Raw genomic sequence first — 25217 nt, 5'->3', positions numbered from 1 at the left:
TAACGTATTATATATTATATGTTGTTTGGTTGTCATCATATTTAAATTTTGTAACATAATTTTAACTCTAGTAAAAATGTTGCATTTTAAAATCATCCTCATCCCCCTATTTTGTATAACCTGGAGTTTATTATTTTGGGCTTCGTTACATAAGAATAAAACACTAGAACAATAATTTAAATGCGAAGTAACAATAGAATTGTAAACAAGGCGCGTTGTCTTTAGATCCAAGTTATTTCTGATCCTTTTTAGGAATCCAACTTTTTTAGCAATTTTCTTTGTTATGTATTCTAAGAAATTGAAAATTGAAATTGCTTACTGTTCTGCTTTCCCTGGTTGGTCTCCATGACGCGCGGCGACAACATCTCCACGCTGTGCGCGTTGAGCTGCGCGTGCGCGGCGTACTGACGCAGCGGGAGGTTGTGCTTATTAGCAGACTTTGCGTAGCTCTCGGCCGAATGTGGGTGCGACTCCTGTTTTATGAGAAAAAAAACTTTTATTTATTCGTTGCATATGCATATTTTGCTATTCACCTGACTAACAAGATCACTTGGTCATCCTTGCTACGCATTGCCATATTTAAATCTCTGAAGGTGGTCAAAAGAAGAAATAAATCTATCATAATATCTTACATTGGGATTCTTCAAAGTTTTTTTGGTTTTTTTCTTTTGTGACAAAAATAATGCGAAAAACTATGAAAAATAATGCACAAAACAATATTATCACAGTTTTGAAATTCGTGAACTACACAGAATCGCATCTACAGACAATGCTGTCCAAAACTGTCCAGGTAGTTCAATAAGGCATAATACCCCAAAACCTACAATAAATGTAACTCGGTCTTGGCACACACTCCTTGCATCATTCACATTCATACATACTCTTCTATAATTCCTACTCTTGACATGGCCCGACTTAAGTATCTGATTCGCTTGATTGTGCCATGTCTTCCAAAGGGGCGTCATCGACTTCTGCTAAATGTAACTCTTCTTTATATAAATAGATACGTGAAGGTGTATACTCACGGAGCTGGCAATCCTGTCGAGGGTGTCCATCTTGTCGGCCATGCCGGTGTGGATCTCGGCGCTGTGGTGGAGGTGAGTCTCCTTGGCCTTCTGCGGCTCCGAGTTCTTCAGGTGCGGGTGGATCACTGTCAGCTGGAGAAACAATATCATCATTAGTCACAATATACCAATAGCCAAAGAAACGGTTCCGTGAACAGAATACAAAAAATCTGGCACTAATCCGCCACCCCAAAAACTTGGCTAATGTCAAATAATAATTGGTACTCACAGTCTGAACATATTCATTGCTAGTGAATCTCCCATTCAACTCGGAGCAGGTGAGCTTGAAGACTCGGTTCAGGTAGTAGGCCGGCTTCTTGTTGGTGTACTGGATCTGACGCAGGACCTGGGTCAAGGAGGCAACAAATCAATATTAAAAACACGGTATTTAATTCTTGTTTTGTATGAAATGTTTCTTGTAAATAATCTTCTTGTATAAATTTTCTTGTTGAATTGTCTTGTATAAATTGTATTGTATGAAGTTCAAATCATCTTTTTTAAATTGTCTTGAATAAATAAGTGTCTTGTATAAATTGTATTATAAATCATCTTGTATCGTCTTCTCTAAATTGCCTCGAAGAAATGTCTTGGATAAATAAGTGTCTTGTATAAATTGTATTATAAATCATCTTGTAATGTCTCATATGAAATGTCTTGAATAAATTTTCATGTACAAATCGTTTTGTATGCCTTGTATACATTTATCTACTTGTAATTTTTTTTATAAATTGCAGTCAGTTTCATTCAGATTAGTAAACACACTTGTAGGGATCAACTGTTTGGAGATATTTGGGTATTGAGCAACAAGTATTTACCTCCTGGTAGCTCTCCACGGAGTCTGCGCCTCCCAGGATAACACCGTCACGGGACACTGTAGCACGGATATCATGAGTCAGGGGCAGGTCCACCACATCCTTGATGCTGAGGGCCTCGTGGTCAGGGTTTAGGGCCGGGTAGACAGACACAACGCAGGAGTCCAGCTTCTGGGCTGCTTTGTCTGAAAAAATATGGTTAATTAGTTTGATTTAATGGTAAGGAAAGCGCAACATGTTTCTGATGGCGGTGATCTTTGTGGTAAAGGCTTTCAACTGTTGTGGAACTTGGTGGTCCAACGATATTACAAGACAGAGGAAGCTAAAGACAAAGATGATGAGGTAGATGGAGAAGGAGATGATGAAGTAGATGGAGAAGGAGATGATGAAATAGATGAAGAGGCAGATGATGAAATAGATGAAGGAGTAGATGGAGAAGGAGATGGTGAAATAGATGAAGAAGTAGTTGGAGAAGGAGATGAAGAAGTAGATTTAGAAGCAGATGATGAAATAGATTAAGAAATAGATGGAGAAATAGATGGAGAATGAGATGATCAAGTAGACGAAGAAGGAGATAATGAAATAGATGGCGAAGGAGATGAAGAAGGAAACGGACAAAACAGAAATTATCCAAGAACATGGACACTTAATACACAGAATACGTGAGCAACTAACCTCTGGGCCTGGAGTGGTCTGAGCTAAGCACCTGCACGGTGACGTTGCTGAAGACCCCGACGCTAGCCCTGAACTGTGCGTAGTCGCAGGGCGTGTTGGAGGAGCCGGAGATGAGGATGGTGGGAGTCTGCGGCTGCAGCACCATGATGTAGGACTCGGAGGGGCGCACCTTCACTGTGGAGCCATTCTCACAACTGGAAATGCATCATACAATTATTAGGTAACTCGGAAAACAATAAAAAATAAACCCTGCTACCAAATATCTGCCCCCACAGCATATCCTAAGCTACATTGCTCGCCAAACTGGGAACTCCCACGAGGAGAAACAGATGGTGATTGGCAAAATGGAAGGCAGGAGAAACAGAATAATATCACGGATGCGACAGTGTCCCCAGCTCTTCATGCAGCACAGGACCGTGAGGAGTGGAAGTAGAAGTAGTAGGGAGATTGGGGTGGGTGTCACAATCCTCAGAAATGAGTAAACAACCAAAGAAGACTATTCTCAGAGGAGCCAAAATCGAAGTGACTTGGTCATTTAAGAATGCCAGAAGGAAGATGTTCAATGAGCCACTCCAGACATATTTGGGAGAAACAACTCCAGAGGCTGAGCGAGATGCTGGATCTGCTATGGACGGAGGCCACTGAAGTAGCGCAGAACAGGACCGCTTGGAGGCAATGGGTCCCCAACCTGATTTGACAAAAATACTCCCTCAGGATGCCACCAGGAAATATAAGCTAAATGATGATATTTCTTACCTGACAGAAGTGGCGATGTGTACGTTCCTCCTACCAGGTGTGGGGAAAAGTCTTGAATTGGTATAGGTCACCTTCCTGAGGAGTGTCTCCAAATCCTTGACACTGTCTCCCTCCACTACCACGGAGTTGAGGTCTGGAAGAAAACAATATTTGATTAGACTATGTAAGCTAATGTTTTAATCACAGATTAAAGAAATAACAGATATAAACTGACATGAGCGGGGCAGTGGGGTGGTCGTGGGTGCCTACCTCTCAGTGATTAGCAAATAAATGTATCTGACAGTCTGCAGGCACCTCTGATTACAGTTTAAAAGTATTTTAGTCTTCGATAATGAAATCTGCTTACGAACAGCCATCTCTTGTTGACTGTTCAACCGTTCATATTAAACTGAATAAGCTTAAATTGATTAGTCTATTTACCATTTATATATTTATTCATAGTTTGAATGCAAAGGAAACCATAATTGCGGAGATATTCAGCAAAATGTTCCGATGTGTGCAACCGGGAGTCAAAATACTAATGACGACATATTTTATTCAATGTGTAAACCCCCCGCTGGTGCCAAAATAGGTTGTCACGTGGTTCCTTCCAGGTCGTCGATATGGTACGCAAATTTTGATTGAGGTCTATTTATTCTGACGTCAGTTTCATGCATCAACTGGTGATGTTTTCTTCAGAAGCATTCTCGTTTCGACCAAAAGAAGAACATAAACTAACTTCTAAACAGTGAGAGTTATAAAAGAATGATGCAACTAACATAGGTCGGGAGCCAGGCTCAGTCCTTCTCTGCACTGGGCCAGGCACTTCAGCTGCTGGTGTCCTTCGACTGCGTTCAGAAGGACGTTTAATCCGGCCAGAGAGCCCTTCATGTAGTGCTTCATCTTGCCTTCCGATCCTGTAGAAGTATATAAATGCATGATTAGTTGAAGATAAACACATGAATAAGTTCAATACAAGTAAACTGATTAAAACCATCAACTGCAAAACCAGGCTTCTTCCAACGTAACTTAGCTGTCGAGTATGGTAGAGACCGAGTGGACAATAAATAATGTGCAATCTCAAGGTCGGGGTCCAGATTATTCCAACCGCCTGCTAATTAAGATATCAGAACCCATTGTAAATATATCACATAACCCAAGCGTTTTGTTTACACCGGACTTAGAATTTGTGAGAAACCCCGGAGATACAACATTTGGTATGTTATTGAGAAATTTTTTTAAGAGGAACGCCTGCGCAGCCTTTTCCATACAAAACTTAATTTTGGATTTGAGGCCAAAATACCCAACCGAACTGAATAATTAAAAAAAAAAAATCAAAATAAGATAAGATATAGACAGTGTTATATAAAAAAAATTATAATCCATGTTCATAAAAAGAAAAACAAAATGAAAACAGCCGAACACAAACATCAAACCAGAAGTAAGGGAAGTAATGACCTTTCCGTTCCAACAAGCAACAGAGCGGCTTATCAAAAAATATTCTCATATCTCAGTCCTAAAATATATAATAAAATCCCCTATCAGCTGAAACTGTGTGAATTGTCATCCTTCGGTCCAAGAGTGACAAAATGGTTGTTGGATCTAGGCAGGACTGATTCCGAAATGTTAATAAAAAATGTAATTTGATAATTATTTATCATGAACGCCTATATGTATTTTTATGTATCTTTTTATTTATCTTTTATGTATCTTCGTTTTAATATACTTATTTTATCTAGTCTTAAATCTTGTATTCGTCTAGGATAACTTGAAACCTGTAAAATTGACTGTCCTAAAACGGGAATCCTTCCAAGTTGGGCAGTCAAAAGCATAAAATGTAATCAATATTATACACGGTGTCCGGAAACTCGTAGTACAAGCGGGAAACTGGAGAATCTACACCACATGGGGAACCCGAAAAAACATAAAGTTTTTTGATTTGAGCATTTTCAAAAAAAAAAAAAAAAAAACCAAAAAAAAATATTTTTCGGCTATTTTAGGGTTAAAGTTTTTTCTGGTGTTTAGGGTTGAATAACAGATGTTTTAACCCTGCAGAGCAGAAATATTTTATGATTACACCGGGTTAAATGAAGGGTGATTTCAAAATAATGCTTCAAATCCGAGTTTCTTCATTTCTTTTACTTTCAAATAGTTTTAATTAGTTGGGTACTTTGATCTTCAGTAATAATTTATAAGAATTTGATTAAAAAAAAAAAAAAAAAAAAATCAACTTCAAACTCGATTTACTCGATAACGAAAGCTCAAATAAAAAAAAAATATACTACAAAATCGACTCCAAATGTGATGTAGATTCACCAGTTTCTCGCTTGTACTACGAGTTTCCGGACACCCTGTATTATAAAAATTCACTATTGTACACCACAATGTTAGTATTGAAAAACTACATTACATCCACACTAATTCGACTGTGCAGCTCATTCCTGTGCAAAGATATTAAGTTAAATATTCCTCGGGCGCCCCCGACTTCTTCTACCATTCAAACCACTCTCTAAGCACTCCTGGCACTAATTAGAACACACTTTGAAATGTCGGTCGACTGCGTTTGGAGTGTTGCGAGCGCAAACTTACGCAGGCTGAATTTTTATACATTACTAGCGGACATGTACCCAGCGTTGCTAGGGGTTATCCTTAGGAGATAGACATATACCATCGGGGACTTTTCCAGTGGCGGCCAGCTAATATGTGCTCCCGAGCGCCAAACAACCAACAAGATTTCCGACATGACTAATCACAATACGAAACTCGGTTCGGTTATAATATCTCATTCAAAAGGTACCTACTTATTAAGCGCACTTAACTTGCAGACCGACTTTGACTTGTGCCTATGTTCGTAGCAGTTCGTTTTCGATTTCGATCCAAAATTTAACTGCTTTGTAGCATATTTTGTGGAACAGTCGAAAGCGTGGGTACATACCAGTTCATACTATTCTTTGCAAATAATGCCATATCATGGACGGCGTTCGGGGTTTTACCACCACATCAGAAGGAACGGTTTATTCAGTAGAAAGTTAAACTAAAACGCGTATGTTTAATGTTATTGTCGATATCGTGGTTTCAATTTACCATCTGCTATTTTCAGCGAATGTTTCGCTTCTTCGATACAAGCATTTAAGGTAAAACTTGTCATTAAGAGATGAGTGATGGTCAGATTACTTATTATCAGTTTAGTCAGTACTCGCCGTTGCCGGGCACGGTCTGTTGAATTAAAAAAAATTCTTACTCTGCGAAAGTTTTTAAGTTTAATTGCAGGTTATATCGATCTTGTATATCAATTATTAATAAGGTATATCAATTGCAGGTTATACTAATTTATGATTACTTTTGTGTTTGTTCAAAGTATAAATTAAGAATGAGTTTGAATGTGGAATACATTAAGAACAATAGGTCGAGTTTTGAAAACAAAGTGATAATAAAAAATGCCGGTCCACCTAAAACCAGAACTGATAATAAAACAAGAGTGAAAATCTGGATCGAAGAAGTTTACTCGATCATTTAACAAAACAATGTATAACAAAGCTTCGTAGCTCTGTGCATGTGATCAATTGAATAGTTTATTTTGTTTTACGTGTTGAATTTACGATGTTGATTCGGTTTGGACAATCAGCGGTGTTACTGATGTAACTCACCTTTCTGAAAAAATCAAAAAACATAATTCTTGTCATTTACATTTACAAAAAGTTTTGAGCTTAAAGGTTTTAGGAAAAGTTGACATCAGAATGCAATTGGATTCAGGCTACCGTGCCTAAGTTAAACACCATAATGAGCTATTTAATAAAAATCGATACAGGTCAAATTTCCCAGAACATGATTTCAATGTGACGCTTAAAACGTATGACTTCCTAAATAAAGTTCAGTAAAACTGAACTCCGTGCAATTTACGCCCGCGACGATTTTTCAAAAGCTAATGGCGCTTTATCAATTTTACAATTTTTTTATAGTACTTGTTTATTAGAAGACTTTCCCGAGACTGTGAAATTACTAAAACTTTTGTGCACCATTCATGACCTTTGGAATGAACTCAGTTGAAAGCTAAAGATGTTTCTCAATGTTAAAAAGAATAAAATCTTTTCTAAACACGTTGAGCCAGGACAGACTGAACGCACTATCAGCATTGATAGAGGTCTTCGCTAAACAAAAGGAGCAGAGAATAGAACTTCTTTATAAATAGGTATCTACCTTTATTTAATTAATTTTATGACTTAATGTTGTAATCCCGTGAACCCCCACATATTTTGACCACCGGCCGCCACTGGACTTTTCTGTAGGTCTTTTAAAGATATACAATTCCGTAGTACATTATTTTAATGTATCGCATAAAGTTTAGGCAGCGTTAGCAAGGTAAGCGCTCGAAAATAATTTTTTTACAACTTGATTACAAACATCGACATTTCTCTACTTTCTATAAATATAATATGCATGTATTATACAGGGTGTCCGGAAACTCGTAGTACAAGCGGGAAACTGGTGAATCTACATCACATTTGGAGTCGATTTTGTAGTATATTTTATTTTGATTTGAGCTTTCGTTATCGAGTAAATCGAGTTAGAAGTTGATTTTTTTTTTTTAATTTTTTTTTTTTTTTTAATCAAATTCTTATAAATTATTACTGAAGATCAAAGTACCCAACTAATTAAAACTATTTGAAAGTAAAACAAATGAAGAAACTCGGATTTGAAGCATTATTTTGAAATCACCTTTCATTTAATCCGGTGTAATCATAAAATATTTCTGCTCTGCAGGGTTAAAACATCTGTTGTTCAACCCTAAACACCAGAAAAAACTTTAACCCTAAAATAGCCGAAAAATATTTTTTTTTGGTTTTTTTTTTTTTTTTGTGAAAATGCTCAAATCAAAAAACTTTATGTTTATTTGGGTTCCCCATGTGGTGTAGATTCTCCAGTTTCCCGCTTGTACTACGAGTTTCCGGACACCGTGTATATATAAACCATCGGGAAAAAATTCTCTAAACGATACTAAAACCCGTTGCGTAGTTTAGAAGAACTAAGCGCACAAACAGACAGAAGCGGACAGCGACCTTATTTTATAATATTTAACCTGTGGTGTCCCAGGAAATTCCAAGCTCAATTTCCAAAGGCTCAAATTCCAAAATCAAACGTCAAGTGTACGCTTAAATTTTTTTTGTGTCGCATTGTATAAGTATATGATAACAATTCTTCCAGATTTCGGTAGTTTATACAACTGTTGTTACTAATAATATTATTTTGTACAAGAAATGTAACTGTAAATAAATAATGCTAAAAATATAATTATTCATTATGACGTAAAAATTTTGACATTCTTACGAAGTTAATTTTCATCACTTTTCTTGGGTGAAATATTATAAAAATTACATCAAAATAATGTAGATAAAACTATCTTTCTGATGATACCTCAAATCTATTATTTCCACAATCAATTTATATCAAAAATAATGAAAGAAGACGCTTTGACACTAAAAACGCGGCAAATATTTTGTTGGCATTCCACAGAAAAATTCTTTGTAAAAAATCTGAAAAGCTATAAGTCATTCCGGTATTTGCTGCGTAAAGAATGAGAATAGCCCAAGCGATTGTGACCTTGTTCTTCATACAAATTCCTTATACATAAGGGTCAAAATCGCACATAATTTTTTTTTTTTTTAAATTCGTAGATAATGTGCCCCGCACTCACATATGCGGTCCCGGGATATGACGGGTTAAAGAATTTTATTGTTCATGATTTTAGAGGCAACTTTGGCAATTTTTCGAGTAAATATAAAATAAAATCATCAAAGTAGTATCCTGACCTTGCCAGCAAGCGCCCACTGTGAGTGTTGTGGTGATCCCCTTGGTCAGGTGCAGCGGCCAGTCATCGATGACTTCAGGGTTCTTGGGCTCGGCGTTGTGCTGCTTGCCGTCAACAAACAGGTCCACGTTGGGGAAGCGCACATTCACCGAATAGTGGTGCCACTCGTTGTCGCACACCTGCACACGAGGAGACAATGCTTATTTGACAGTTTACTTTTTGAGATGGACCCCAAACTGATCCTTGGTGTACACCCAAATTTGAAAATAACCCACACCCACGGTTATTTCAATATTATTTGGGAATGTCGCTTCGAAAATAAGTGTTAAATTAGTTGGTTTCTAGTTGTATTTAAACATAATATTGATATTTTTTTATGATAAACTAATTTTTATAACACAATGTTTGTATGCATAGCACAAACGATAAGAAATTATTTTAATCCTGAAATATTCATACAAATTGAAAAACCTTGTCTTATAAACATTAGTTTATTATTAAAAAAATAATAATATTTGACAAGTCAAAATATTTCACCAACAAATGTAGATATAATGTGTCTCAACGCCATCTGGTGGGAAATTTGGCACTAACAAAGCCTTTCCTACAAATATAAAGTTGGTTGTTTACAGGTGAAAAAATATAATAAGCAGTAATTGTCGATTGAAGTACTAGTACAAATTGAATTTTTTTGCACGTTGGGAATAAGCCGACGTAGCTCAGTGGTCTCCGAGCACCTGACCGGACATCAGAAGGTGTGGGTTCAATTCCCGTCGGCGGCATTTATTTTTACTACATATATTTTCAATTTGTATGGATATTTCAGGCAACTAATTATTGCTTATAATAATTTGTTGCCTGTGCAATAAAAAATATTAAATATAATTTTCTGACACAAATGATTTTATAAAAAAAGTTATTTACATATATATTTACAGTACTTTAATGATATTATTATTTTTAACATCGTCTCAGTACGGATCCTTGCCGTAACCCACATTTGACACTAATACATGAATAATTTGGGTTGTCACCGACCTGTGGGATCTTCCACCTCCATTCCGCTGGACGGAAAATGTTGACATCTCCCTCGGTGAAGTCTCTACGCAGCAGCAGAATCAGGCGGCAGTTCCTCACGAAAAGGGCATAGTGGTGTCGGTTCATCTCTGCAAAAAGATTCAACGGTTAGTTGGGCACTTTTTACTTGTTAATAATGAAGAATGGACTTGTATGGCATTGTTGTAGAATGATGACACAAATCGATCCACCTGCCAAGCAGTAAAACAATAATTTATTTATGAATGATTTTACAAATTACTAGTTTTAGCTTTTACTTCGGAAGGGGGGGGGGGGGGGGGGCAGGGGGTCAGCCAGGCCCCAGGCGTTCCCTGTGGAACTCATCAATTCCGACAGGGAATGAATGCAGCCGGCATTCTTTGAACACACGTTCGGCGGTCTGCACTGCACCGCATTCACACATCGTCAACTCTAAGCCTTAGACTCATTACGCTATATTATGATATTATTATATAAGTATTATACGTTGTGCTGACACACTACGCTATAATCTTCCTCAGGAGAGGGGGTCAGTTGTATGGGATCTGTCGCTTTGACAGTTGAGAGCTGTGTAATTACGGCATTCCGTAAATTGTTCTGACCCGCATCGCATAATTTTCAAATATAGCCTGGCTAGACAATGGTGAATAATATCCATAATTTGTCGAATGATGGTTGAGGAAGAGCAGTTCATTATTTCTGAGTCTTTGCGAGGGGATATTGAAGGGAATGAGTTGCAGTAGAGTAGGTGAATATAAGGTTAAAGGAATATAAGGTTAGGTTGACACAAGATTAGGTCAGGTTAAGTATAGTGAGTTTAGATAGAGTGAGGTGACAACACTAACTGTGATCATCGGCCAGACAGATGACATGCTCCTTGCGGTGTCTGTCCATGTCAGGGTGCTCGGCGTGCTTCATCCACGTTGACACGGAGAAGGTGCTGGACAGCGAATGGTTCAGCACCGTCTCTGGGATCACTGCAGCGGTGGTAGCTCCGTCAAACGAGAAGATCTGGTCTGACTCGTGGCCTGGCAAAAGCAAAGTAATTTTACTCATAATCCACATAATTATAGACGGCCCTGATTTATTGAGTCTAATCACCTTCAACATACTAGAACTACTGGGTAGGAAATTCTTGCTTCAATTGCAACAATAATATCAAGACTGAGTCATTTAGATACTCACTTATACACCTAGATTGCATGCAGTTGGCAATACTTTCCAAGAAATTGTAGATGTGTTCAACTGCACGCAATATAGTTACAAGAAGGCTATAATAACATACCTCAGTAATAATAACAATTAAAGTTAGCATAATACTATTATTCTTCTGCATGGTTTCTATATTATATAAGTTTAAATTCAAATTTTACTTTTGATTAGTGTTCTATTGAATTATTAGGCCCATATGAGTGTATAAAGTATAAATAAATAAATAATATACACACACTCGTACTGGCAAATCTATAACATATTTGGAGTTGATTTTGTGATGAAACTTTTTCCGATTTAAGCTTTTGTTTTCGAGTAAATCGAGTCCGAATTTGGATTTTTTAAAGTCAAATTTGAAAAATAAAAAAAGTCACTAGCGGATAACATCGCTGTTTAATGTATTTTTAAATGTCTCAAAGCGTAGCTGCACAACTCTTTTTTTTTGGATTTTCTATGCGATGTAGATTTATTCACCTCTTTCCCACTTGTACTACGAGTTTCCAGACACCATGTATAAAATGATTGAATAAAAAAGTAGCTACCTTCATCAGTCTTGAGGCTCTTGGTCCATTCGGCTCCGACTCCTGGGCTGGGCAGCAGATCCACCGATTGGGAGCTAGCACCTGGCAAAATAAAAGAGTGTATATAAGAACAATGGCCATGCAAATGTGCACTAGAGTCGTAACTGCCCCCAACGCCACTATCCGGCGCCAGTGAGACATTTTCAATTATTTGGAAATGTTGGCTGAAGGTAGTGGGGAGGGGAAGTAGATGGAAAGAGGAAGATAGGGAAGTATCTGGCTATTCAGATCTGGTTACCAAAAACGGTTAAAGCCATTTCCAGCAACATTTCGATTCTGAATGTTGGTAATTTTGAATGTTTTATCATTTTGATGAGATTCATGACAATCAATTTATTGCTCCCTTTTCTTTCAGAAGGTTATGATAGATTGTACAGGGTTTTCCAATAAGAGGTGTTATTTAGATATTCAATCGTAAAAGATCAATGGTTTCGTTGCTTGTGTGGCACGTAGCGCCGTCTTGATGAAAGTAAACGTTGTCCAGATCAATACCATCCAATTCTGGCCATAAAAAATCATTAATCATCTCTCGATAGCGCAATCCATTCACCGTAACTGTTGCTCCAGACTCATTTTCGAAAAAGTAAGGTCCAATGGCGCCGCCAGACCATAAACTCCACTGAACAGTCGTTGAGGATAGAGGGGCTTTTCAACAATAACTTTTGCGACCAAGATGCAACAATTTTGCTTGTTGACGAAGCCACCAAGGTGGAAATGGGCCTCATCACTCAAGATGATTTGCATTTGATTCACTCAAGTGAATTTTAATAATTTCAATGTGTTGTTGAAATGTGTATCGTTCCATTTTTATTAATGGCGTAGTTTCTACTTGACAAATGTCAAAAAATGACATCTTCAAAAGTAACATCTACTATTCAAAATAACACCTCTTATTGGAAAACCCTGTACTTGTTTTGATAAGCTTAAGTAAAAATAATGTGACACACAAACTCACTGCATTTGATCTTTTTCTTAGAAAGCAAAGTTAGATTGTATTAAGTTCAGGTGAGTTTAGGTTGGGTTTGGTTGGGCTAGGTTAGGTTGGGCTTACCGCATATCCTCCTCTGGCTGTGCACCGAGTAGGTGTCCCGGTCGCAGCCCTTGCCGATGTGAGAGCTGCGCAGTGAGACGGTGGCACGCAGGCGCTGCAGCGCACTATCCACTCCGCATTTTGCCGACAAGCACTGCTCCAGTCCCGCCGTGGGGAACAGGGACAGGGGGCCACCGCCGGGGGGGTAATCCACGCGCTCCGCCACTCCTGGCCAAACAAACAATACAAAATAATAAAAAATTATAATAATTCGGTTTGTGGCAAGGCATTTCAAGGCAATGTTTCAAAGACCCAATCCTGTCTGATTACGTCTAAAAGGGATCTAAATGATAATCTAGTCTCCTTCAACGGAAGCAATCTTCTGAACAGGCCTTCCATTGATATGCTTGGTGTAACTATAAGTGACCAGCTCAGGTATGGGGGCTCCATCGAAGCCAGAGTAAAGTTGGCCTCTCAGAAGCTGGGCATACTGTACAGGGCCCGCAGATACTTTAATAGTACACAACTGCTGACCCTGTACAAATCGCAAGTGCCCCCTACTGTCGAATTTAGCAGCCATCTCTGGTCCGGAGCCCCTAAATACCTGAAAAAAACCCTTGACTCTGTGCAGAAACGGGCGGTCCGTTTGATAGATTCCCCAATCTTAACAAACGGACTGCAATCTTTAGAGCACAGGCGTCAGGTAGGTATGCTGTCCTTGTTCTATCGGTATTACAATGGAAGATGCTCTGACGAACTAGCGTCATTGATCCCTTCGGCACCGGTGCGTAGTCGGGATACACGCCAAACACGTCAACAGCTCGGCTGTGGAATGAACTGCCGGCCTCTGTGTTTCCTCCCTCCTACAACATGGGACTCTTCAAGACCCATGTTCACTCCTTCCTCTCCATAAAAATACCCTCCACACAGCATCCCCCTAAGATGATATAGGCCCTGAGGGAAATTATTTTCTTCAGGGCCTCCTGTGAGTTAATATAAAAAAATAAAAAATAAATTTGCTTTCATGTCTAATGTGAGGTTATGTTTGCTATCATCCAATGGATGTCATTTGAAGCTACATATTGAAAAAGAGTACGATGAGGTGACATACCCTTCCAGCCGGCGTTGCACTGGCGGTTGACTTTGATAGTGACCATGACTGGCACGGACTGCCGCATGCCGCAGTCGTACGCTACCACCGACAGGATGTGGTTGTGCGAACGCTCGTAGTCCAATGGCTCGGTGTTGCGAATTACTCCTATAAATTGAAAAACGATTCAGTATTCATCGATAATATATATATTGAATCCCTGATACTTGTGCTCCTCTCAAGAAACAAATCTCCTCAAACCAAAACTCAAGAACAAACACATGGTGGATAAGGTACGACACAGGCAAGATAATGTATCTTACTTTCCTTTGAAATGTACACGACATATAGTGCTATTCCACACGTTTACTTATAAAACAAATGCAGCATCTAATTCGCCAATTAACCGAGCTCTTCATACTCTAAATAATATTTGTCTTAACTCTAACATCGTCATTTTTTAGGATTCACTGTCCAAATTCAAAAGTGGCATCATGTCAATAATTTAAACTATTCAATGCGCATACATACAGACACTCACACATACATTACACTTGTCACACACACACACCTATAAACTACACACGTCACCTGGTAATTAAGGAATAAACATACCACTTAGCAGACATTACAAGGAAACATATCATAAGTACTCAACATGAAATATCTTATTCCTGTATATTGTTTCATCTCTGTAAATCGTGTACTGTTTGTTTCTATAATATAAAAATAAATTTAAAAAATTAAATTTAAAATTTGGAATGCTGCAACTTCGCAAGTGCGTGATCGGAAGATACTAAAAAATCTTCAGACTATGATAAATCTTAGGCCATACTTCCACAGTGATACGCAAGTATCAGGTATTCGACGATTCAAGTATTATTATTATTCAGCAATTACTGCCATACATTTGTGCGGAGCTTCGTGCACAGGTTGCCGAGATTTTTCAGTCTCCCGTGACCAACCAGTCGAGGTTGTTACCTAAAGGTTTAGAAGAAGATGTTACCTAAAGGCTGCCAAGATTCTTTGATGATGAGGTATGTTATCATAAATATAATTGTACAGAGTAACAGACTAACTAACCTTCATTGTCAATGAGGAAGGGCTGGTCGGCTGTGAGGATCTCGTACTTGCAGACGTCACCGTATTTGGGCGTGCAGTCGCGGTCCGTGGCCTCGACGCGCACAATCTCCGGGTACAGGCGGCCCTCCTCAACCTCGCGCACGTACGAGGACTCTTCAAACACGGGCGGGTACTCGTTGATGTCCACCACGGTGATGTGGACAACAGCACTGTTCAATATAAATACAATTAATTAATTAGCAGCAAGTCGCACGGTTCAAGCTGCCGAAAAGAGATTTTTAAGAGGAGGCAGACTAAATGGAATTAAAAGAAAAGCTCGACAATCCGAGATGGATTTAGCATCATAAAATACTAATTTTGGTTGTCTGTCTGTAACTATAGTTCAATGAACTCTAAAACTATGAGTCGCTTTGAATTTACTGTCTGTAACTCTGGTTCAATGAAATCTATAGGATTTGATTTGAATTTATGTGACATTGTCAAAATTGGAACTGATTATTATGTGAATAATTCGGACAAGTATATTGAAATATTTTAATAACCATTTTCAAAATTTGAATTATAATATCTCGTAATTTTTTATGGTTCTGCACTAGTATGCAATAAAAAGAGATCCAAATAAAGATTCTAAGTAGATGATTTTACACTTCAAAGAATTTTTACAATCCTAAAACTTTGATTTGTTTGTGTGTTTGCCCGGTGTAAGTGGGTTTATTTTTCTTACGTGTTTGAATAGCTGCCGTCGCAGCCGACAGCGGCAATGTCAAACTTGTAGTTGCGTCGCTTCTCGCAGTTGAGCGTGTGACGGACGCGCAGTGTCGCTTCATTCCCATTTGTCACCACCACCTGTAAACAAAGATAAGAAGACAAAGTTCAATATTGCTACAGTAAAAAAAATCTTTGAAAAACACACTTCGGCCGAGAAAGGTAGTTCTACCCGTTCGGTCGATTGATGCTCAAGGCCGGGAAGGGTGATTCTACCTTTTGTGCTGGCCTCATTTCAATGGCAGAAAAAACAGAATTATTCGAAGTTTTCATATGAATATTATATACCAATCTCTTTGTAAAGGTCCCAACTATATTTACATAAATATCCAATCGTAATGCAAGTCTTCTTTTTATATTTATCTTCGTGCCTTTCGCTTACATCGGTATTTTAACAAAAGGATAGTATATTATAAGTTATTGTAATAATTCAATTCCTGGAATGAGGGGTTTTATGACCGTGAAACCCGATTCGAAACTCTATCTCTGTTCAGCACCCACTAACTCCTATGTGCAAGCGAGCGAGAGATGTCGGGCGTATTTAAAGAAAGCAGGATAATTGAGTTGCATTTCAAATAATATTCGATTTTCGTTTAGTACTTATACATATAGCTTGGTTATGCTGTGTTACTACGAAGAAAGATATAGCGATTTAAAACAAAAAATACCCGACAGTAATGTGTTAACTGCAATACAACATAAAATACAGTAATAACACTTTAACAACCTGATTGATTCATGGACTGTTTCCAGTTTGGAAATGAATGGGTAAAAGCCCTGATGGAGTAGTAAAGCGTAGAATTTGCAGAGGAAGGATGAAAGTAGACTGAATGCTGTACAAATGAGATTGCTTTTTTTACATTAACTCCATACAGGAGTGTATGTTTCTTTCATCTTTGGGGAAGATGTGTGGTCCGTTTGAGAAAGGGAAGGAGTGAACATGGGGCCGGTAAATCATTCCACAGCCGAGGTGTTCAACTCAACAAGTCGTAGAAACGACCCATTCTCATATCAAATTTTAACCGTATACAAATTTTAACCGTATACAAATTTAAACCGTATACAAATTTTAACCGTATACAAATTTTAACCGTATACAAATTTTAACCGTATACAAATTTTAACCGTATACAAATTTTAACCGTATACAAATTTTAACCGTATACAAATTTTAACCGTATACAAATTTTAACCGTATACAAATTTTAACCATATAAAAAATTTTACCATATTCAAATTTTAACTGCATACAAATTTTAACCGCATACAAATATTAACCGTATACAAATTAACCGTATACAAATTTTAACCGTATACAAATTTTAACCGTATACAAATTTTAACCGTATACAAATTTTAACCGTATACAAATTTTGGGGGTCCCCTTGCTGTGTTGGGTTTCTATGTATTAGTGCCGAAGTTGAAGTGAAAATGAGGTTAGTTCCTCGGAGCAACTAGTTTTAGTTTCATCACTTTTAATGGCTCTATATCACTTTTTAAAGGTGTGTTGAATTTTCATTTTGATGAAATATCATGGAACCATTACAAATGTAGACATCCAAAAATGCCGATGAGAGCTTAATGAATAAGATTAAGAATGGGTTCTTTAATGAATCAAATACTTGTGGCCGGTTATGTCAAGCATGAGATGAGAATGAAGCAAGAAATTTATGCCAAGACTGTATGGCGGTCCCTCCTACTAGATCCAACCTTCTCAACATTTGGGATGATGATATATGGTGGTGTTTACCTCGAAGGGTGCCTCCCCGTGGTGCTTGTTGTTGAGGATGAGGAAGGAGCAGATGTCTCCCTTGGCGCGGATAGGCGGAGTCACCTCCACCACCGTCTCGTTCTCCTTGATCAGGCCGTGATACCCGTTCTCCAGGTCCACTAGGTCCAGGTAGGGAATAGCTGAAACAACAAACAAACAAATATTTATTCATTAACGTGTCGACAATTAGATGCGATATTAATATTTAGCTCCAGAGGTAGATACTAAAATTTGGGTAGCACCGCCAATGGCACCAATGCCACGCCCGTGTTCAAAAGTTGTATCAAACAGATTGCTTTAGTATCTAGGGGCTTCAGACCAAAGGTTGGTTGCTGCCAAACTAAACAGGAGTGAGGGTATTTCAGCCCCTTAAGGCGAAGCTTAATGCCAAATCACTATTTTGATTAATCTTTATAACGAATTGGTGTAAATTATAAAAACCAAAAAATATGCTTTAGTTAAATTGAAGATTTTCCTATCGCTTCGCTTGAGTAGAATACAAATAAAAAAATAAATTACTCAATAAAAAATATAAATGCAAACTACTACAAAAAATATTTATTCTATTGAAATGTATGAACGCGTAAAGGAAACAACTTTTAAAAAATACAGTTTTATAGCTAAGATTATCTGTGAGAGTTTCACTTGATAAATTTTTTTGCTTTATAAAATTATTTACAAATTAAGTAAAAACGAGTTTTTTGCTTGAAATTGAATGTTTCTAGACTCCGTTTGTCAAGCGATTTTAATGCCTATTACCTACGATATAAGGTATACCAAGAATACACACATTTTTGGCTTGTAGCTTCCTCTCAAACTACCAAATCAAATGTTCAATCCGGTCTCCATGTATAATAGTCCAATAAAAATATCCCTTTAGCCTGTAATAATCTTTTATGGAAAGGTTTGTAAACCGATTTAATCACAGACTACTTTTGTTCCCAAAAACTTCCACAGTATGTAACACAGTAAAACAAAATTTGAGAAGATAAAATAATATGCAACACATTAAAGATTCAGAATCACAAAAAAAAATTATTTAAATCTGCCCATTAAAGCAAAACCCCTCATAAATGAATTTCCCATCCTTTACAAATTTAAACCCTGCTCTGAAAATATTTAACATTTTTCTTTGTAGCATAATTTTTTTTATGTGTGCCGTATGCCAGAAAGGAAATATTTACCAAACATATTTATAATAATAAAGCAGTGGCCTTTATAAAACACAATAGGGCCAACTTAATAAAAAATAATAATTGCTTTAACGCGCCACAATGAACCTAGTCTACAGGGTGACAATATATTTTTTATTATTTTTGTGTGAATATCGCAGAGTCCTAACTTTCCGGAGCTTGTGGGATTAATACATTCCACATTGTGAGGCCTGAGGGAGTGGGAAGGAGATGGGGGAGAGGAAGGTTATTTGATCACCAAACTCGGCCAAAGCCATCTCAAGCAACAATCACGGGTCTGAAATGAATCCTTATTGAATAATGATCTTCAAAATAACATTCTTTGTTAACATTTAAAAACAGATGTTGGCAATTACTCCCTCTTCATTTTTTTGCTTTTCACGTAAGGCATCAGATCCATGATGTTTTTTTTTAAACTTACAAATAAAACACTTTCATATATTGCCGCTTGCAAGAACTTTAGGCCATCCCTCTTGTACTACGTGGTATGAACCGCCCCGTTCCCGCAGCATTTGACAGTAGGGGATGGTGTGTTTAGTGAACTGTCAGAAAATGACATCCACATTTCCAAATAAAAAAAACCTCAAGAATCGCTGATTAAAGTCTATCGGTTACGTCCTGTTACACCTCGTATTCGTATTATTATTAGTATGTATTATTGCGACAATTACACTACGGTTCCAGGCAATAATTCTGTTATTAACATACTAAACACCATTGATATTTCTATTGAAGTATATGCAGAAATGGGCGGTCCGTTTGATAGATTCCCCAATCTTAACGAACGGACTGCAATCTTTAGAGCACAGGCGTCAGGTAGGTATGCTGTCCTTGTTCTATCGGTATTAAAATGGAAGATGCTCTGAGGAACGAGCGTCATTGATCCCTTCGGCACCGGTGCGTAGTCGGGATACACGCCAAACGCGCGCACAACATTTGCACACGGTTGACATTTGTCACATCAGAACGGTTCGCTTCTACGATTCATTCTTAGGTTCAACAGCTCGGCTGTGGAACGAACTGCCGGCCTCTGTGTTTCCTCCCTCCTACAACTTGGGACTCTTCAAGACCCATGTTCACTCCTTCCTCTTCACAAAAAGACCCTCCACACAGCATCCCCAAAGATGACATAGGCCCTGAGGGAAATTATTTTCTTCAGGGCCTCCTGTGTGGAGATAATATAAAAAAATAAGCCGTACATTTTATCAGTGGATATTTTAACGAGGTTACACTGCATAATAGTTTCATTTCTTTCATTAACATTGTACTAATGAACATTCTTTTGTCTTTTTTACTTATTTAATCTTATCGTTTTTGTTTTATTTCTTCCTTCTATATTGTTGTATTCAAATGACACTTGAACCGTTAAATCTATATAAAGAATAATATAAATAGTTGTTTGTTCAAAACCCTTAAATGTCCAAAAGTTCTTCACTGATTGCTTTGAAATTTCGACACAACGTTACATTAGAATACACATGTGTTTTTATATACCTATATTAATAGATTTCACCAGGTAAAAACCTGCTGTTTTGTCACCTAACAGTGCCATCTCAATCTGTTAGACGTAAAAGTATCACGCTCTATTGTTTCTCTATGTGCACAGACAGACAGAGCTACAGCAAAGCGTGGCAGGGTACAGCTAGTTCTGAATGAATAAATAAATAAATTTAAATTGCACAGCATGAAATAATATTATTTGTGAACTCCCTGAAAAATCTGTTACACCCTGTATGTGTACGAGTAACATGAATGAGAATTTGAGTCACTCCTTTGGCAAGCACTCAATCCTCTTCAAAAGGGTTTTGTTGTATATTTTTTAATGCAATTTTAAAAGGTTTTTGGCAGGAAAATTCAAAGGAGTTTTTTATTTATTTAACTGGGTCACCAAATGGGGAGGCTACTACAGTTTAAGCATTTTTCATCGACATTCTAATTGCTAATTCAGTACAATTACAATATTTAAATAGATACATCTTGTCTATTAATAATATTTGGCTTATATAGCGCCGTTTTCGTGAAAAATCACATCAAATTATCACAATAATAGATAATCAAGTAAAAGTGTCATAAATACTCCTGACTCCAGACTAACTCCTTGCCATGTCTTCCACAGTAATCTTCGACTTGGAAATAAACACTCTTCTGTTATTCTGTCTCTTGACAAGATCCAACTCAAGTATTAGAATCACTTGGTCGTGCCTTGTCTTGCTCAGGCATCTCCAACTTGTAAATAACTCAAGTGGTAAAGAAGGATAATAAACTAAGTAGATGGCTAAAAAAAATCATTTGGAGTACCCCAGGGCACTATGCTTGGACCAATATTTTTTCTTGCTTTTATATAAACGAAATATGGAAAATAGACCTTTAAAATAGGAAAATTATATTGTAAAAAAAATTTACATTAACCCCACACTGAAGACTCTGAGGAAAATAATTACCCTCAGGGGGTATGTCATCTTTGGGGATGCTGCATCTTTGTCTGTGTGAGAGACAGGGGAGACGATAAAATCAAAATCTGAAACTAGACCAGTAAGAGTATCAAAGTGGATAAAATTTTGTTTCAGTAAAATAAACATGGAAAGTTTCCAAAACTTACAAAATTTTAATTCTTATCAATTTTGTCATTTTCCCAGAAGCGTTCAGAGCCGTCAAATTAAAATCCATAGTAAAATCATTTTTGAAATATATAAATTAGGAATTATCAAACGAAATTGGGTATCGGGGGTATGATAATTAAAGTAAAATAAATTATCCTAGTTTCTTAATTAATCAATTGTAATTCCCAAATCGGATAAGAATTACCTGCTTAGTACTTTCTCAAATTAAAATGAATCCCTTAACCCATTCAGTACTGAATGGCCAGGGAATAATTTGGGCCTTGAATGTCTTCAACAACTAAAAGTATTTTACTTTGAAGACTGTACAACAGAACAATTGATAAATTTATCAAAGAGCACAGACATTCAAGATTATAGTCAAATTTAACCTCTAGAGCATTTCAGGAGATATTTCTCCCAGATATCAAACACTAATAGTGTTTTTGGGAGATATTTCTCCCAGACGTCAAACACCCCCATAGTGATTTTGGGAGATATTCTTCCAAGATGTCAAATACCTGTAGTATTTTTGGGTTACATTTCCCCCAAACGTCAAACACCCATATAGTCTTTTTGGGAGATATTTCTCTCAACCTGACACGGACTCATAAAGGTCATGCATCTCATTATGTATCACGGTGAGATGTATGATTTAAGCAGTGTTAGAATGAGAGAACACCACGCTTTGTATCTACGTTTAAAATACTACCAGCTTCCATAATATTTGAGGTTCTATTCAAGTTCTTTCATCATTTCAGTTGTGTGAATCAACTTGCCAATAATGATATAATAACATAACTTTAATAGAACCTTCACAGAACTTGAAAATCAACTTGGAAATTTGATGTCTTGTTCAAATTCTGCGAAACGACCCATCCTTGATATTGAAAAATATTTATCAAGGTTTGCAAATTTTTTATTTCACTTCTCCTGGTGACTCTCTCTTATGATTAGAATGTCTTATAGAGTAATAATAATAACAATAATATTTGGATGACTTGTATAGCGCTGTTTTTGTGCAAAATCACCTCAAGGGCGGTGTACAAATTTACAATACATTTCTACAGTGATCTATGTTATTACTAACTATTTATGGAGAAAATATACAGTACAATACTTATCTGGTAGGTCACTTGAGATTAACACTTAATTAACATTAACTAATTGTCTATTAGCGAAATTTAGATACAGGATTTAGGACATTATTGGATATAACTGGACTTTCTCTCAGGAATGGTATATTTAATTTAAGGATATGACAGTTTGAAAAGGTAAGTTTTTAGTTTAGACCTGAATTCTGTTGGACTTGTTATGGATCTTAGTTCCGGAGGGAGTTTATTCCAAGCCTTCGGCCCAGATACTCCGAAAGCGCGATCACCAAACTTAGTATTTGGCTTGCACTTAGGTTCCATCAGTCTGCCTATAGCATATGTTGCTGATCTAAGAGTTGAGTAGTACTGTTGTATTTAAATGTTTCATTACTCGTATTCCATTTTACAAAGTAATTGCTATCGGCCGGACATTTTAAACGAATAGTAATTAATTACTATGTAAATATTGCCTTCGTTGCTTCAGAATCTAAAGGTCGAAAGTTCAAATACTGCTTTTTCAATGCCATCGGGTGAAGCACAGTCAATATATACCTGTGCAACACTGTTGTGGCTTATTTAAGATAGTATTGTACCATTTAATAGTCAAAACTAAAACAAAATAAGGTAACTTCCTATTTTATAAAACTTAAATAGGACCAGTTGTTTATGTATTAGTTTTTGGGCGTTAACTTCTAAACTTTGGACCTGAACTAAAAAATGTCTCCTTTAATTATTGAAAAATCACTTTGTGGCATCATTTAATTATATGAAAACTAGCTGTAGTGTACCTGGCGTTGCTGGGAGTTATCCTGAGGAGATGGACATATGCGGTGACAAACTTTACGGTAGGTTTTTTTAAGATACATATACAATTTCGTAGTACATTATTTTGATGTATCTCATAAGGATTAGCCAGCGTTGGCAATGTAAGCGCATATCCTCATATCATATCTCATCTCATATCCTCCAAAAAGTTGGGCGTCGTGCGTTGGGCGTACAGGGCTAGGAGATTCTTCAACAGTGACCAGCTGCTGACCCTGTACAAGTCTCAAGTCCGCCCAACTATTGAAGAGCGATCCGTCTGATTGACAATCCGTGTTTAACAGACCAATTGCCTTCTCTAATGCATAGACGCAATGTAGGCATGCTGTGTCTGTTCTACAGGTATTTCAATGGAGCCTGCTCCAAGGAGCTAGCAGCATTGATTCCTGATGCATCGGTGCACGTGCGCGAAACTCGACGGACACGAACTGAACACCCGTTCACGGTTGACGTTGGCTTCATGAGAACGGGCCGTTTTTACGACTCGTTTTTGTGTAAGTCGGCTCGTATGTGGAACGAGCTACCGGCATCTGTTTTTCCTCCCTCCTATAATCCGAGCCTCTTCAAGGCCCGCATTAACAAATCCCTTCCTACAGCCCCTACCTTATTCCGCCTCACAACGCCGCCCAACCGGGTGGTGACATAGTTCCCCTGTCTGTACACTGCACAGGCAGGGACACTCTTGACAGGTGTCACATAAAAATAAAAAAATGAAATATTGTTTTACGACTTGATTTCAAAAATCGATTTTCTTTACTTTCTTTAAATGTAATATGCGTGTATTATATATAAATAAACCTTCCGGAAGGAATTCTCTAGATGATAGTAAAAACCCTACCAACATCCGTTGCGTAGTTTAGAAGAAATAAGCGCACAAAAGACAGACGCGGAAAGTGACTTTATTTGATACTATTTAGAGATAAATACTTTGTGTACATCACTATTCAATAATGGTATCGTCAGGATAACATGTAATGAAAATTAACAAATTTTAGTACAGAAAAATAAGTATCTGTAGGAGAAAATTCGATTAATTAGTTATTATGTTTCAAAAATTATCATAAAATATTTAATTATGACATTAATGTATATGGCAAAAACTTTTATAAAAATAGTCATACACCGGGGCGATACTCAGAGTATCCTCCATTTTGGAACGTGCCGTAAATATAGCTTACATTATTTTTAATGATTTAATCGTGAAATAACACAAATCAATCAAATAAAATTTACTTGTAAATGCCGGTATTTGAAACCTCCGCATTGCCAGTCGAGAGCCTTACTCCTTGACTACGGAGGCTGTCAAATCTACCCAAACCTTGAAGTTGATCTATAGTATAAACGTCTATCCAAAAACTAGCTCACAGACCCACCTCCTAGCGAGGAGGTCTAAGAAAATATATAGAATATATCTGTTTTGATATTTACATCTTTTTCAAAATTATATATACAGGGTGTGTCAGCACGTACCCGACAAACTTTAACCAGCTATTCCTTAGCACATTTGGAGTAAAAAATGTTATGGGCACTTTGCTGTCCGGTAACATTTTTTTTTAATAAAAAATTTACTATTCATATTTTCACCACTGTTTTATCCGTTGTCAAAGTTTGAAAACCTGTCTGGCAATATTTTGTTCGAGTTTCGTTGAATAATGTACGTACGTACCTACGTTGGCGCGCTTTTACAATCACAACGAAATGGCACGGCACCATTCGTCTCATTTTTAACTATGATCATTTAGTGTGTACGAAAGAGCGAGGACACTTTTTGACACACTTGCTAATAACAGCTGTTGAACACGAGAAACAATGCAAATGACAGTGACGGACA

General features: G+C 37.3%; 1 protein-coding gene across 1 annotated transcript in view; it reads right to left on the bottom strand.

Moving 5' to 3' along the window:
* Nucleotides 1–25217, bottom strand: part of Cals (calsyntenin 1) — an 88117-nt gene that overhangs the window by 11724 nt on the left and 51176 nt on the right. The window contains exons 2-17 of the mRNA XM_089649349.1: nt 17660–17820; nt 15869–15990; nt 15145–15353; nt 14083–14229; nt 12993–13199; nt 11903–11983; nt 10994–11176; nt 10131–10258; nt 9094–9271; nt 4066–4203; nt 3308–3440; nt 2552–2745; nt 1880–2061; nt 1294–1410; nt 1026–1157; nt 320–473 (exon numbers count right to left, since the gene is read on the bottom strand). Coding sequence (XP_089505475.1) covers nt 320–473; nt 1026–1157; nt 1294–1410; nt 1880–2061; nt 2552–2745; nt 3308–3440; nt 4066–4203; nt 9094–9271; nt 10131–10258; nt 10994–11176; nt 11903–11983; nt 12993–13199; nt 14083–14229; nt 15145–15353; nt 15869–15990; nt 17660–17820 — 2466 coding nt within the window. The remainder of the gene's footprint in view (nt 1–319; nt 474–1025; nt 1158–1293; nt 1411–1879; nt 2062–2551; nt 2746–3307; nt 3441–4065; nt 4204–9093; nt 9272–10130; nt 10259–10993; nt 11177–11902; nt 11984–12992; nt 13200–14082; nt 14230–15144; nt 15354–15868; nt 15991–17659; nt 17821–25217) is intronic.

Source organism: Hesperophylax consimilis, chromosome 29 (genome assembly GCF_061612785.1).
Source record: "Hesperophylax consimilis isolate HC1 chromosome 29, BYU_Hcon_1.0, whole genome shotgun sequence".
NCBI classification, from domain to species: Eukaryota; Metazoa; Arthropoda; class Insecta; order Trichoptera; family Limnephilidae; genus Hesperophylax; species Hesperophylax consimilis.
The sequence above is the reverse complement of the archived record's forward strand: the minus strand, read 5'-3'. Positions and strand labels throughout refer to the sequence as shown.